Genomic DNA, 12551 nt, shown 5'->3' on the forward strand with positions numbered 1-12551 from the left:
GACGGCGACAAAAACGCGATTCAAAAACGCGATGCCGCTAGCGAATTTCGCCGTGAGTGTTTCCATTAAAAGCATTGCGGCAGGCGGATTTTTGTTCTTTTCCGAGTGTCTTGAATTCTTCTGATAAATCAGTCAAAAACCCACTGACAACTGACCATGCTGTAATTAAGAGAAACTATATTTGAAGCTACTTATGCTAGTTAGAAAATTGAAAACACGAGATTTGTGAGAAAAAAAACCTCTTTGATTTCAAAAAAAAGCGGAACAAAACCTGTGCCTTTGACAACCTTGGAAGAAATTCTTGCTGGACTATGTGCAGCTCAGGGAATAGGGCCTACATGTATCTGACGAAAAAAACAGTCAAAATAGACTATAAATCTGGTTGTGGGGGGGTCTTAGAATACTTTTGAAAGACTAAGACCACGTCCACTATGGACGCAAATGCCGCACGGCAGCACAACATCTTTTCGCCAAACCGCGCTGTCACTGTGACAGTCGTGCAGCACTTTGCCACCGCACTGCCGTTACGTCGCGCATATTTTGTTTGTTTGTTTGCTTAACGCCCAGCCAACCACGAAGGGCCATATCAGGGCGGTGTCGCGCATATGAAAACATGCATTCTTTGCTACTACTGTTGCGATCGGTTTTGCCGCTGCCACCACCTCGCCGCAACCATCTGCCGCCATCGTGTCGCTATATGGAAACACAGCTTTAGAGTGCCACTTTAACACAGAAATAATGCTAAACGTTTTTGAAAGCCAACAGAATAGATATATATATATATACCCCCTCCCCTCCCCCCCCCCCCCCCCAAAAAAAAAAATCATCATCATCATTGTTTTCTTTGTTTTCGGCATCGTCATTGTCGTCACAATCATTATCTGCAGCAGCATCTGAAGCACAATCTGAAATATAGATCTATAAATAAGGTGCACCGTGTCACAGTGTGTGTGCGTGTGTGCCTTCTGTCTGTCTGACTTTCTATCAGGCATTACCTTTATGCCTGGTCAATTTTCCTTTGTTTGTTTTTATTTATCTGCCATGACAATTTAAAAACCAAAGGGGCTGGAACACAACTTAATTTTGTACTCTTCATAATTATTCAAGCTCATTTTGTACCAGATTACATTACATTTGAAATCAGCATCATTGATAAATAAATTAATGTTGTCGAGATTAATGTTGTTGAGCGTATTTGGGTAGTTTTAAATATATTCGTGTGTTGTCTGGTCACTGGACGGCACAACCGGAAGTTGTAGAAGCGTGCGGCTAACGCTACAGTTTCGTGCGACATAGCCATCTATTGCGTACACAAACTATCATTGTTATTGTTGATAAACACGTTTTGCACTTGTACAGATTTGCAAAGGTGGTGACGCTTAGCCTGCAGCAGCCACCATGGCGGATGCCACGGCGAGATCCCTTCAGTATGAGTACAAAGCGGTGAGTTAACTGTGTCCACACGATTGCCAGAAGTAGAATTCTGAATTGGCTTTATTATATATATTATATACGCTGTTCAAGCGTCGGTGCAAACCAGCAATTCTTCTGCTCAGCGTTTCATTATGTTATCTAACATCCGACTGTTACATTGAAGATATTTGTCAGAATGCAAAATTAGTGACACACATAAATATCCCAGTGAGAGTTAAAACTTAAAAGAGGGTATGGTGAAAGCATCGAGAAGCTGGAAGCTGTCCAGAGACGTGCCGCCCGCTTCGTACTCAACCGCTACCACAACACGTCAAGTGTGAGCCGGATGATCGACGTCTCTCGAGCAGCGTAGAAGAACCACGCGCCTGGGGGTCCTCTACAAGATCCATCATGGACTAATTCAGTGCCCAGTCATCAGGAGCAAGCTAGTCCCACCCCCATCACGACAGCGCCATACCTAAGATCAGCAGTTCTGCCTCATAGATACCAGAACTCAATACAGAGAGGGCTCATTTCTACCGAGAACTGTGAGGGACTGGAACCGCCTTCCCACTGAGACGGTGGAGGCGGCAACGGTTGATGCCTTTGTGTCGCAGGCCTCCGCAAACTAAGTCACAGTTCTCTCAACAAAAACTAGGCTTCTACGGACACGGACTCTTTGCTATGATTTACGGACTATGATAATGATAACGACCAGAGTACGCAAATGGACTGTAACAAAGCACCACCATTTTCATGCCATAATGATCATTATCATGATCGTGGGCATCATTGGAAAGAAGAAGCCTGAGGTTTTGAGTTAGAATGATAGAACACCACACATTAAAACCACACGATATTACTATTAGTAGCATTGGCAATAAGTTGATTATGCTGTACACAATTTTAATGCAACTCCTGATTTCACAATGTGTGTGCACTCACTAAATATGAGAGATAAGATAGTTGATATTAATCATATGGATTAATTTTAAGTCCATATCAGTTATAACTCTGGTAGCAGTGGTGGTGGGTACTTATTTTCTCTGAAAACCCCATCTAAACTAACTAAATCTATCTTCAAAGTTAAGTATTGGACATGCCTGTGAGAAGTCATGCTACATGCACCCATATTTTTGTGTTCAGAGTCGGATTTTCGACGAAGTTGATGCAACAATTTCAATGCAATTGCAATGGAGGTAACTCTTCTTACTCGAAACTACAAGTATTGATGACGTCATGTGATAAGTCTTCCGCTCCTTCGTAAATCCTCGCACAAACACAAGAATAAAGCCATGAAAGGTGAAGGTTGCAGACATAAGTCATGATTGATTTCATACAAATATGTGACTTAAAAAAAATCAAAGGACGCGAGAGAGAGATTGTAGGGCTTAACGTCCTCTCAGGTGACTATGACCTATATTGGGACATGAAAAGGACGCATTTTCTTAAGTTCTGATGAGGTTTTCGGAGACAAGTAGTACCGGTGGTGGTTATCTTGAACTTTAGTGTGTTAAACTTAAATTCATAGCTCAGAATCCAGTGGCATTCTTGACTAATTTTTGATAAAAGTCCCTGTAATGAAGTCAAAGAACATTTGTCGTGAAATTAATTGAGAGATTGAGCTCCAAACTTAAGCATTATTAATTCATTTGGTTGTTTGATCAACGAAAATGCCGCGAATATGGCGAATGTTGTCAACCAAGGGACATCATTTACACGATAGAGTTGCCTCCCCTGTCCACCCATATGGATAATTCCTTCTTTGACGCATGTAAACAAAAGGCAACCGAACAGTTCATCGGAGTTTATTCTGTGATTTCAAAGGGATCTAAAATGGCTTGTTATGATTACAAGTGCAGGTTCTACAAATTAGGAGGCTTGAATTCCTCTGAATTAAGAGCTATGAATTTAACACACTTAAGTTCAACATTACCGCAGTGGTTTTATTACTTTTATTTAAAAGCCCCATGTCTCATTTAGAATGAAGTACTTATATCTTGTTTGATCTAACTTGTCTGATGATTGATTTTTGCAGAACTCCAATCTTGTGTTGAGCGTTGATCGATCACTGATTGATCGACGAGCTCGAGATGAGGCGACAGGAGAGGTCATGACCCTTGTGGGAAAGCTGACAGGCACACGAATGGGGGACAAGTCACAGAAAACCAAACCTCCACTCATGGAGGAGAGGAAGAACAAGTAAGCTGTCATCAGAAAGGGTATCTGATAATATGTTAGTTTCCCATGAATTAAGGGGGTGGGGGTGTTACTCGTGAGGTGGAATTTTCTGTATGAATGGTTGCAGGTGCAGACCTTTGGCTATTCGATATGTAGCACAGATAATAAATGTGATCATGTAGATCTACGCTAAGAGATCTGAACCGAGTTAATTCTGCTGAAGATAAACATAAATTGAGTACATTAAAACAAACTACAAGTACAACTTAAGTTCTTCTCTGAACTGGTGAAATAATTGTAATGTGTGCGTTTTTGTACATGTATCTTTAACCCTTTGCAACACGAAGCAGCTTGAACAATTGAATTATATTTGCATTTGAAGCATTTTTAATCTTTATCTCATACTAGGTTCTGTGAGCAGCGAGAACGTTTAAAAAAACTAAGAGTAAGAGAGCTGATGTGTGTAATTTTCTCCTGTAACATGAGAGTGTTGTGTCTTCAGGCGTCGTAAGCGCGACGAGGCGCAGCACGAAATGGTAAAGATGAAGGGAGCAACGCTTCTGACCAGTGGTATTGACGAGATGGTCGGCATTCTCTACCGCCCCAAGACGGTGGAGACGCGTCAGACCTACGAAGTCCTGCTCAGTTACATCCAGGCAGCACTGGGAGACCAGGTAATGGCATCCAATACAGTGAAACCCCCCTTTTAAGACCTCCAAAAATCAGAGAAAATTGTGTCTTGAAAAGGAAGGAGTCTTAAAATGGTGGGTATTTTACCGAAGTTATGAACAGAACGTCTGACGAGAGGTGTTAAAAGGAAGGGAGTCTTAGATAGGGGGGTTCCACTGTAGTCTCTCAATTTTTCTTCGCTGGATCAGATTGAAATCATCTTCACAAATGGAGAACTACGAGAATAGGTTGCCCTCATTGCAAAATTTAGGTAAAAGCGTGCATTTTACAGGTGCCATGTGCATTTTTGTCGCATCACTGCGCTAAGTCCGTACTGGATTGCGTGAACCTATGCAAGTCACTCAAAGTCAGCCCTGATGAAGCCACAGACTATGTGAGTGAGGTCTGAATCAGTTTAATCTGGGTAGCCCTGAGTGACCAAAAACCTGTGGCTGTTGCTGTTAGCCTGATGGGTGAGGTTGATGTTGTTTCTTAGCAGTGAGCAAAGAAGGAAACGATAACTGTATGATAAAGGAATAGAAGATAACTGGTGGCCAGGTGGTGTGCGTAAACAGGGATCAAGACTGGTTTACTAGAAATTCATCCGCATGACCTTTGTATACCTCTTTTAAACTTCACTGAATTGAAGAAGAAAAATTGTGGAGTTTACTGGAAGAGTCAAAGTCAGAGACCCACACAGACATATTTCTTTCGAATACATCACCTCAATTTAATTAATAGGAGTTAACTTACTTACGAGTGCGAGACTGAGAAGCACTCAAGCAGTCTAGCACACGAAAGTATGGTAACTCCTATAGGTAAATTGAGGTGAGTATTCTTAGAAATACTCATTTTACTTGTAAATAAAAAAAATAAATTGCATTCTCTCTTTTTGTAGAAGTATGTTATTCAGTGAATGTCTTTCCAGCCCCGTGACATTTTGTGCGGCGCTGCAGACGAGATCCTTGCGGTGCTGAAGAACGACCGCATGAAGGAGAAGGAGAAGAAGAAAGACGTGGAGAGCATGCTGGGACCCACCCCTGACGAGCGCTTTGCTTTGCTGGTCAACCTGGGGCGCAAAATCTCCGACTGGGGACAGGAGGACAGAGCACCCACAGGTAGGAGACAGCTTGGGTTGTGTTACATTAGTCTTCTTGATCTTCCGTTACTGGTGAATTGCTGACCGAATAGACCAACTTTGGAAAAAAACTGTCAGGTTTGTATGGGCTGTGAAAGAGTGGAACTCTTGCTTTTAGTGAGGCAAACTTTCTACACATACTCCTTGTCCACGTGTTTCAGACACACCCCTGGCTAGTGAGTGGCCTGTAGTGTCTTGTGGGAAAGTTTGGTTCACTAAAAGCAAGAGTATTCACTCTTTCACTACCTATAAAAACCTGCCAGACTTATTTCTAAACATCGTCTATTTCTTACTCGATGATTCTTTTGTTCACTTTGTGTGTTATCACATGTGGAGACTTTCAAGTCCGAATTATGCAAGATTTTGTGCATCCCTTCATTCTTCAATTATGGGTTTACATTGTGACTTGGTTTGTTTTTGTAAAAAATGTTAATGCATTCAGATCACATTTTTATTTGAACTTTTTGTGTTGCAGCGGACAACATTGATGAAACTTATGGAGTCAACGTCCAGTTTGAGGAATCGGATGACGATGTGAGTTTTAAGCTTTTGTTGGTTGTTTGATACAAAAAGGAAATTAACAAGCTAAGTTCCTTGTTATTTGTCTACTTATGCACAGAAAATTAGGTTGCTTACTTGTGCCAATACAAGCTTTTGAGTATTTTGACAGTTTTTGTCTTCAAGTTAGAGTATCTGTAGAAAAACAAGGTTAGGGAGAATATTAGAGATTTGGGGAATAATGCACTTCTTGTGTTTCTTTGAAAGCAAAATGTGATAGTGTGTGTGTGTGCACGCGTGTGTGAGAGAGAGAAAGAAAGATAGAGGAGAAGTACATAATGACTGTGGAGGCTGTGATAAATATGACCTTTGTCGTTTATTCTTGTGACCCCAGGATGCAGGAGACGTGTACGGAGAGGTGCAGGAGGATGAGGAGGATGAGGAAAATGAAGGAGAGGAAGCCAACATCGATGCCACTCTGCACGCCAACGTCAGTTTCTCTTTTTCAAACAACTTTCCTTTCGTAAAGAAGGACGGCTATAGTGACTTCATCTGTACATATAACTGTGTGTATATTGATGAACTAGCCCCTGGCTTGGATCAGTTGAGATTGAAAGACTCAAACATACCCACAGGGTTTTCTGTTTGCCTGTTGTATGAGCCTTTCTTTACCACGCATTCTTTTTTGTCAGCCAGTGTTTTAACTGACATAGACCGTAAATACATGTGCTGCGGCTGCTACTTTGTTAATACATATATGCTGTGGCTGCTACTGTTCAGTTTTTAAACAAACTCATCTTTTTTTTTTTTTTGTCTTTCAGATTTCAGAAGAGAGACGCAAATCAGAGGCTGGCTTACACCCTCGCGACATTGACGCTTTCTGGATCCAGCGCAAACTGAGCAAGTTCTATCCTGACGACCCCACCACCGCTCAGACCAAGGCCCAGGAAGTGCTGGACATTCTCAAGGTCAGTGATGCGTTTTAAATGTACAGCTAGCGCGGGTCTGTAGCTTAGTCGGTAGCGCACTGACTTTGTTATCGACATGGTTACAAATACAACAGAGATTTTCTGTGTTTCCCAGAGTCAGTGTTTGGTCCCGACTCTGAGCAGACAGATTTTTACTGCTATCATGTGCACATGCAATCGCAGGGATTGGTGCGCTCGTTTAAGATCCAGAGTTTTCAGCACATGTGTAGGGACTTATACAATATACACATACAGACATCTAGCACGCACACCCTTGAAGATTATGTCATGATGCCCACTTGGCAGGGTGACAGACGGCATAGCACGCAAAGCTCTGAACAAAAGACAGTAATTTTGTGTGTGTGCTAATGCCAAACTACATTCTTCTGTTATGGTTGGATTTGTGAGTTGTTGGCTTTTATAAGCATGTTGAGCAATGTAGCAGGTATGTGAGGTTCCCTTATATTTTGATCTGTTGTAATTAGCTGTACTTGTAGAAAGTTAAAGAAGGGAGCGGGGGAATCGATCAAAAAAACATTGCAGTGATGAACAAATGGACAGGATATGATCATGGTGGTCCTTGTATATGTTTATTATTGTTCAAGATATTGTCTTCTTTGCTTATTAAGTGTTTGGAAGTTAGTTGACCTGCAGGCCAAAAGCTAATAAAAAGAATCCGTCCCAAAACCATGAAACCATGCCAGTGGTTTTGTGCAGTATAATATGATGTTGGTGCTGTGTGTGTTTGACAGACAGCAGGTGACGACCGTGAGTGTGAGAACAAACTGGTGATGCTGCTGGGAGTGACGCAGTTTGAGTTCATCAAGGTGCTCCGTCAGTACAGACAGATGAGTGAGTTGCTCTTCTCCCTTTTATATATATATACGTCTTTATCTGAAATACTGTGCTCCTGTTGTCTCTGACCTTCTGCATCTCTCTGACTACTTTTTGACTGCTTGTCTCATTCTTTCTGGTTACCTTTTTCCTCTGACCTTCTTAGTACCTCTTGCTTCTTTTGTCTGACCGACTCTTGCCTCAGATTCTTTAGGGCACATCTCTTGGCATGGCTTTGGCAGCATTTGTGAAGTACTCGTTTTAGTCCTGATCATCACACAGACTGTCATTTTTTTTACTCCTTTCCATTGTCAGTAAATATTCATAAACAGTAACATATGTTTTAAGGACAAAGGAAGATGTTTGATTAATTTGATGGTCAGAGGGATCGAGACTTATTTTTAGCTGTTTCTATTCTTCTTATGCGATTCCACATAGCCATATGATAATGTTGTTTTACGCCCTGACTGTGAAACCATTAGGGGCATGTTCCCGGGTGTTACCCCAACTTTCAATGAGACACACAGGGGAAACATAGCCAAATAAGTTGAAGGGACATTAAAAACCAAAATCAATCCCCACTGTTCTTCCCACTTCTCTAACTTGCCTGTCATCTTAGTGTGTCCAATGCATGATGCATTCCGTGATTGACATGCATGTACGTATGTTTTCTGTACCAGTCCTGTACTGCACACTGCTGGCCTCGGCCCAGACGTCTAGCGAGCGCAGCAAGATCGAGGAACAGATGGAGGGTGACGTGGAACTGACACGCATTCTGCGCAACCTGCAGGAAACCGACTCAGACGACCTAGTCTCGGAGGAGCGTGCGCGACGTCAGCAAGCCAGACAGTCGCGCGTGGCTGCAAATCTCGAGTCCATGGATGTGGATGAGCATGTGGTATGGCGTACTTCATTGTCAGAGTGCCAATATTATATAGACGCACACTTTTGCATGTGTATGTATACTTGCAAGTATTTATTCTACATGCACATAGATTTAACTGAGAAGTCACCCAGTTGTCAAACAGGCTTGTGAAGTACATCATTCAAGATGGATCAAGTCGGTACATAAATATCAGAGATTAAAGGCCCACTCTGCTTCCTGTAAACCGTTAGTTCCTGGCCACAGACACTGTCAGGCTTTTTTACACACAGTACAAACGCCCTTTCGTTTGCTAGAGAACATCCTAGGTACCCCCTATAAAGAGCAAGCATTTTTCAAAGAATTTATTTTTGCGTTACCAGCCGGTTTTATTTTAAAACAAATTGGAAATCTCATTTTGGCGCTAGAACTAACTTATAAAATCTAAATAATAAATTGACAGCATGTGAGACAAACATTCTTAAATCATAAAAGAAAGCTTTTTTTCATCAAGACAAGATCAGTACAATTCAAAGTTTTGAAAGTTTGAAAAAAGGCAGCCCGGAAGCGTGTCATGCAAGGTCGTGTTTGCCCAAACAGACGAATTTTCTGCATGTCTCCAGTTTCTTTGAATAGTCAACCGGCACCGCTCAGTTCATGCCACACGCAGTCGTTTGTTGCATTTTAGATTCAGAGGTACACAATAACATGCTATTGCAGATACAGCGAGTCGCATTGAAACCACAAACTGATGACTTAATTCATCAAATATGTGAAAAATGTATTTTTTACAAGTAAAATGACTATTTCTAAGAATACTCACCTCAATTTAACTAATAGGAGTTACCTTACTTACGAGTGCTAGACTGAGAAGCGTCCTATGTTACCAGTACTAGACTGTAAACAAGGTCGCTAACTCTAGATTTCCGTCGGTATACCATTTAGGGGAGTAGTCTCCCTTTGTCGGTAGTACCTCTCTGCGCATGTGCCAATGCCCATAATCCCCAGTTTCAATTCGAAGCTATTAAGTCAATAGCGGGGTTGGCGGGAGGGTCTCTGGTTAAATTGAGGTGAGTATTCTTAGAAATAGTCATTTTACTTGTAAAAAATACATATTTCTTTCGAATACATCACCTCAATTTAACTAATAGGAGAATAGATAACAGGCTGGAGGGTTGACTTTCGATCGGTAATCTAGTGTCACCTCACCCGACTCAGCCCATTTGTCCGGAATCCCCCCTGTAAAATCGGGGGAAGAAAAGGATAGATCATCGGACTGAGAAGCAAGAAATCCTGAGTCGGGCGAGTGGCAAGTTGCATTGTTGCCACTGTGTCAACTTGCTCCAGAAAGGGACAATCGAAAGAAAGTCCCACCTGTCAATGTAGAGCTGGTTTCTACTCGATGGTCGTTACTATTCCTCTGATCACTTGTCTTTATCAATGTTGGGTTATGGTTATGACTTGCCATTATGCGCCTTGAGCGACCCAACTCCCCAGCAACGTAAAGTTCTGCAGGCGGATCAGGTAAACGACCTAAAAGATGAGGAATGGTCAGAGATAACAATTCCTCTAATACCTTGAACTTATCACCAAGGTGCGTCTCTGCGACTGATCCTCCATTTAAGGGAGATTGACAGAGTTTCCAGAGATCCTGTAGAATTCTGGTCTGAGGCACCACTTTCCATGGCAAACAATTGTGCCAGTCGCATGAATGAATATATATATCCTCTCTGAATTTACCTCTCTAATGAGGATGGTAGGCACAGATACCAGTGTAAATTCAGGCTGACTTAGCTGTTCCTCCTGCGTGACAGGAAGTAAGCGCAAGTGCGCTCAGCAGTACGGTCACTGTCTGCACCTTTCCTGTGCCTGTCTCAACGCATGTGGGGGCTATAAGCCTACCCTTAATGGTTATAGGTACCATTTGTCCTAGAATAGCCAGTGAAAGACAGCCAGCTGTATTGCCTTTACCCAAGGGGAAAACCTGATTCTTACTTTGAAATTCCACACTTATAGCGTGAGGGGGTCCCCAGTGACCATGGGCATCTCTGAGCCCTTATTGGCTGAATGACCGCTCTTGTCTTACTCAAGAGGGTGCCATGCCTGGCATGCAACTCACTGAGAGGTCCCATTTGTGATTTCAGCAGGACCGTTTACTGGCTTGATCAGCCAGGTCCTTGATCTAGGTTTTCTGTAAACATGGTTGTAGGTGGCATCTGCTGGGTTGTCTGCCCAGCATAGGTTTTGTGGGTTCTGGGACACTCCAGATTTCTGTAGTGCTCACAAGTTCTTAGATGACTATGCAGTGATGTTCTCCGGCCTATGGCCGAAGGTGCACTATCTTGGGCTGATGCAAAGTTCTGCCCCCTGGTAGTTGAACTCACCAAGATGTCTTATGTTGTGATCTCAGTAGTACTTCTGCCTAGATCACCCAAGTCCATATCTGGATTATCAGTAGGCGTGGCTGCGGGCGGCAAGTGTTGCATTGTCTGACCAGCATAGCTTTGTGAGCTCTGGGGCACTTCAGCTGTTTGTGGAGCTGAGCTCTAGGGTGACTATGCAGAGTTGTTTTCAGGCCCCTGCCTGAGGCAGGAGGTGTACTCTCTTGGTCTGATGCATAGTTCTGACTTGACAAAGGTCTTAGTCAGCACCCGAGTTGCCACGTTTCTCGCCCAAAAACGACGCGTAGCCGTAGACTGGGAGTGAGTGAGATAGGCTGGTGTGGTATTCCTGGCTCCAGCTAGGATCTCACTGTGTCTCTACCTCAGGCTCTTCGAGCGAGGGAGAAAAGGCTGGTGTGGTATTCCTGGCTCCAGCTAGGATCTCACTGTGTCTCTACCTCAAGCTCTTAGAGTGACACAACTTATACTCACCCAATAACCTTGTGTCACCGTAGACTGGGAGCGAGGGAGATAGCCTTGTGTGGTATTCCTAGCTCCTGCTAGGATCTCACTGTGTCTCTTTCCTCCAGCTCCTTTAGCTTTTGAGTCCAGGCATCTGAGAGTCTACATATGGATGGGATGGACACATTCACCCACTGTCAAAGGTATTGCCGCACTCATTATGCCTTTCGGGGGAGGAATACCTCTAGGTCTTATCTCTGTGGTCCAGGGATCTTAGAGCGCCAGTTGTAAGAGGCAAACGAAGCTTGTCCAATTCAAGGTTCGGTTGGAAGGGGTGGCTGAGCCTTCCCAAATCCAAGTGTGTCTGTGGCCGTACCCAATACCCCTAAAGGTAGAGGAAGCTCTTCTTGTTCCAGGAAAATTTGACTCAATGATGGAGGGACGTATGGTTTACCCAGTCCAAGATGTCTGGCAGCACTAATCAATCCGCATGGGCTGAGAGGTCCTCCTTGATCTATGAAATCTGGCCCATGGATCTCATAGTGCGGATGGCTGGCCAGACCTCAGACTATCTCTCAGTGTCCTTCCTGGAAAGTCCATGGAAAAACGGGCGGAGTCACCTCGGGAGACATTCCCTCTTTAGTCAAGTCTGTCCGTCTCTGAAGCATGACGTAGGTTGAGTGCTGTCCCTGTTGAAGGGTTTTGCCTTGACTTGGTTTGTTTGTTTGCTTAACGCCCAGCCGACCACGAAGCGCCATATCAGGGCGGATCTTGACTTGGTCCAAGGATGATAACCATGAGGTTTTGTAGCCTAAGGACTGCCTGACCCTGGGGTAGGTTGTCTTCCAAAAGCTGCTGATCATCTCAGGGGCACCTGCCCAGTGATCTTAAACGGCCCATCCCTTCTCTAGGTGTCGGACATCCTCTGTTGAGTGTCGACTGTACAATCTGACATTTCTATCATCATCCCCTGGCTGATGCAGGTGTCAGATGACATTCAGGAAGAAGGGGCAACTCTTACAAGTTGTTACGCTGAGTCCGTCCACAGGTCATGAAAGCATTCTGTACTTGACGATCTCAGAGCACTTCTTCCCCCGTCTCTGCGTTATCTCCAACAGCTCCCCGCCTTGTGATGTAGCCTGAAC

General features: G+C 43.5%; 1 protein-coding gene across 2 annotated transcripts in view; it reads left to right on the forward strand.

The window, feature by feature from the left end:
- The first annotated feature begins 1263 nt into the window (after positions 1-1263).
- LOC138982170 (U5 small nuclear ribonucleoprotein 200 kDa helicase-like) overlaps positions 1264-12551 on the forward strand; it is a 62320-nt gene continuing 51032 nt past the window's right edge. For both annotated transcript variants that reach the window (XM_070355397.1, XM_070355398.1), the window contains exons 1-9: positions 1264-1443; positions 3452-3615; positions 4097-4268; positions 5192-5381; positions 5877-5935; positions 6294-6389; positions 6721-6867; positions 7620-7719; positions 8382-8599. In XM_070355397.1, coding sequence (XP_070211498.1) covers positions 1399-1443; positions 3452-3615; positions 4097-4268; positions 5192-5381; positions 5877-5935; positions 6294-6389; positions 6721-6867; positions 7620-7719; positions 8382-8599 — 1191 coding nt within the window. In that variant the 5' untranslated portion in view covers positions 1264-1398. The remainder of the gene's footprint in view (positions 1444-3451; positions 3616-4096; positions 4269-5191; positions 5382-5876; positions 5936-6293; positions 6390-6720; positions 6868-7619; positions 7720-8381; positions 8600-12551) is intronic.

This window comes from Littorina saxatilis, linkage group LG12, assembly GCF_037325665.1.
Source record: "Littorina saxatilis isolate snail1 linkage group LG12, US_GU_Lsax_2.0, whole genome shotgun sequence".
Lineage (NCBI taxonomy): Eukaryota > Metazoa > Mollusca > Gastropoda > Littorinimorpha > Littorinidae > Littorina > Littorina saxatilis.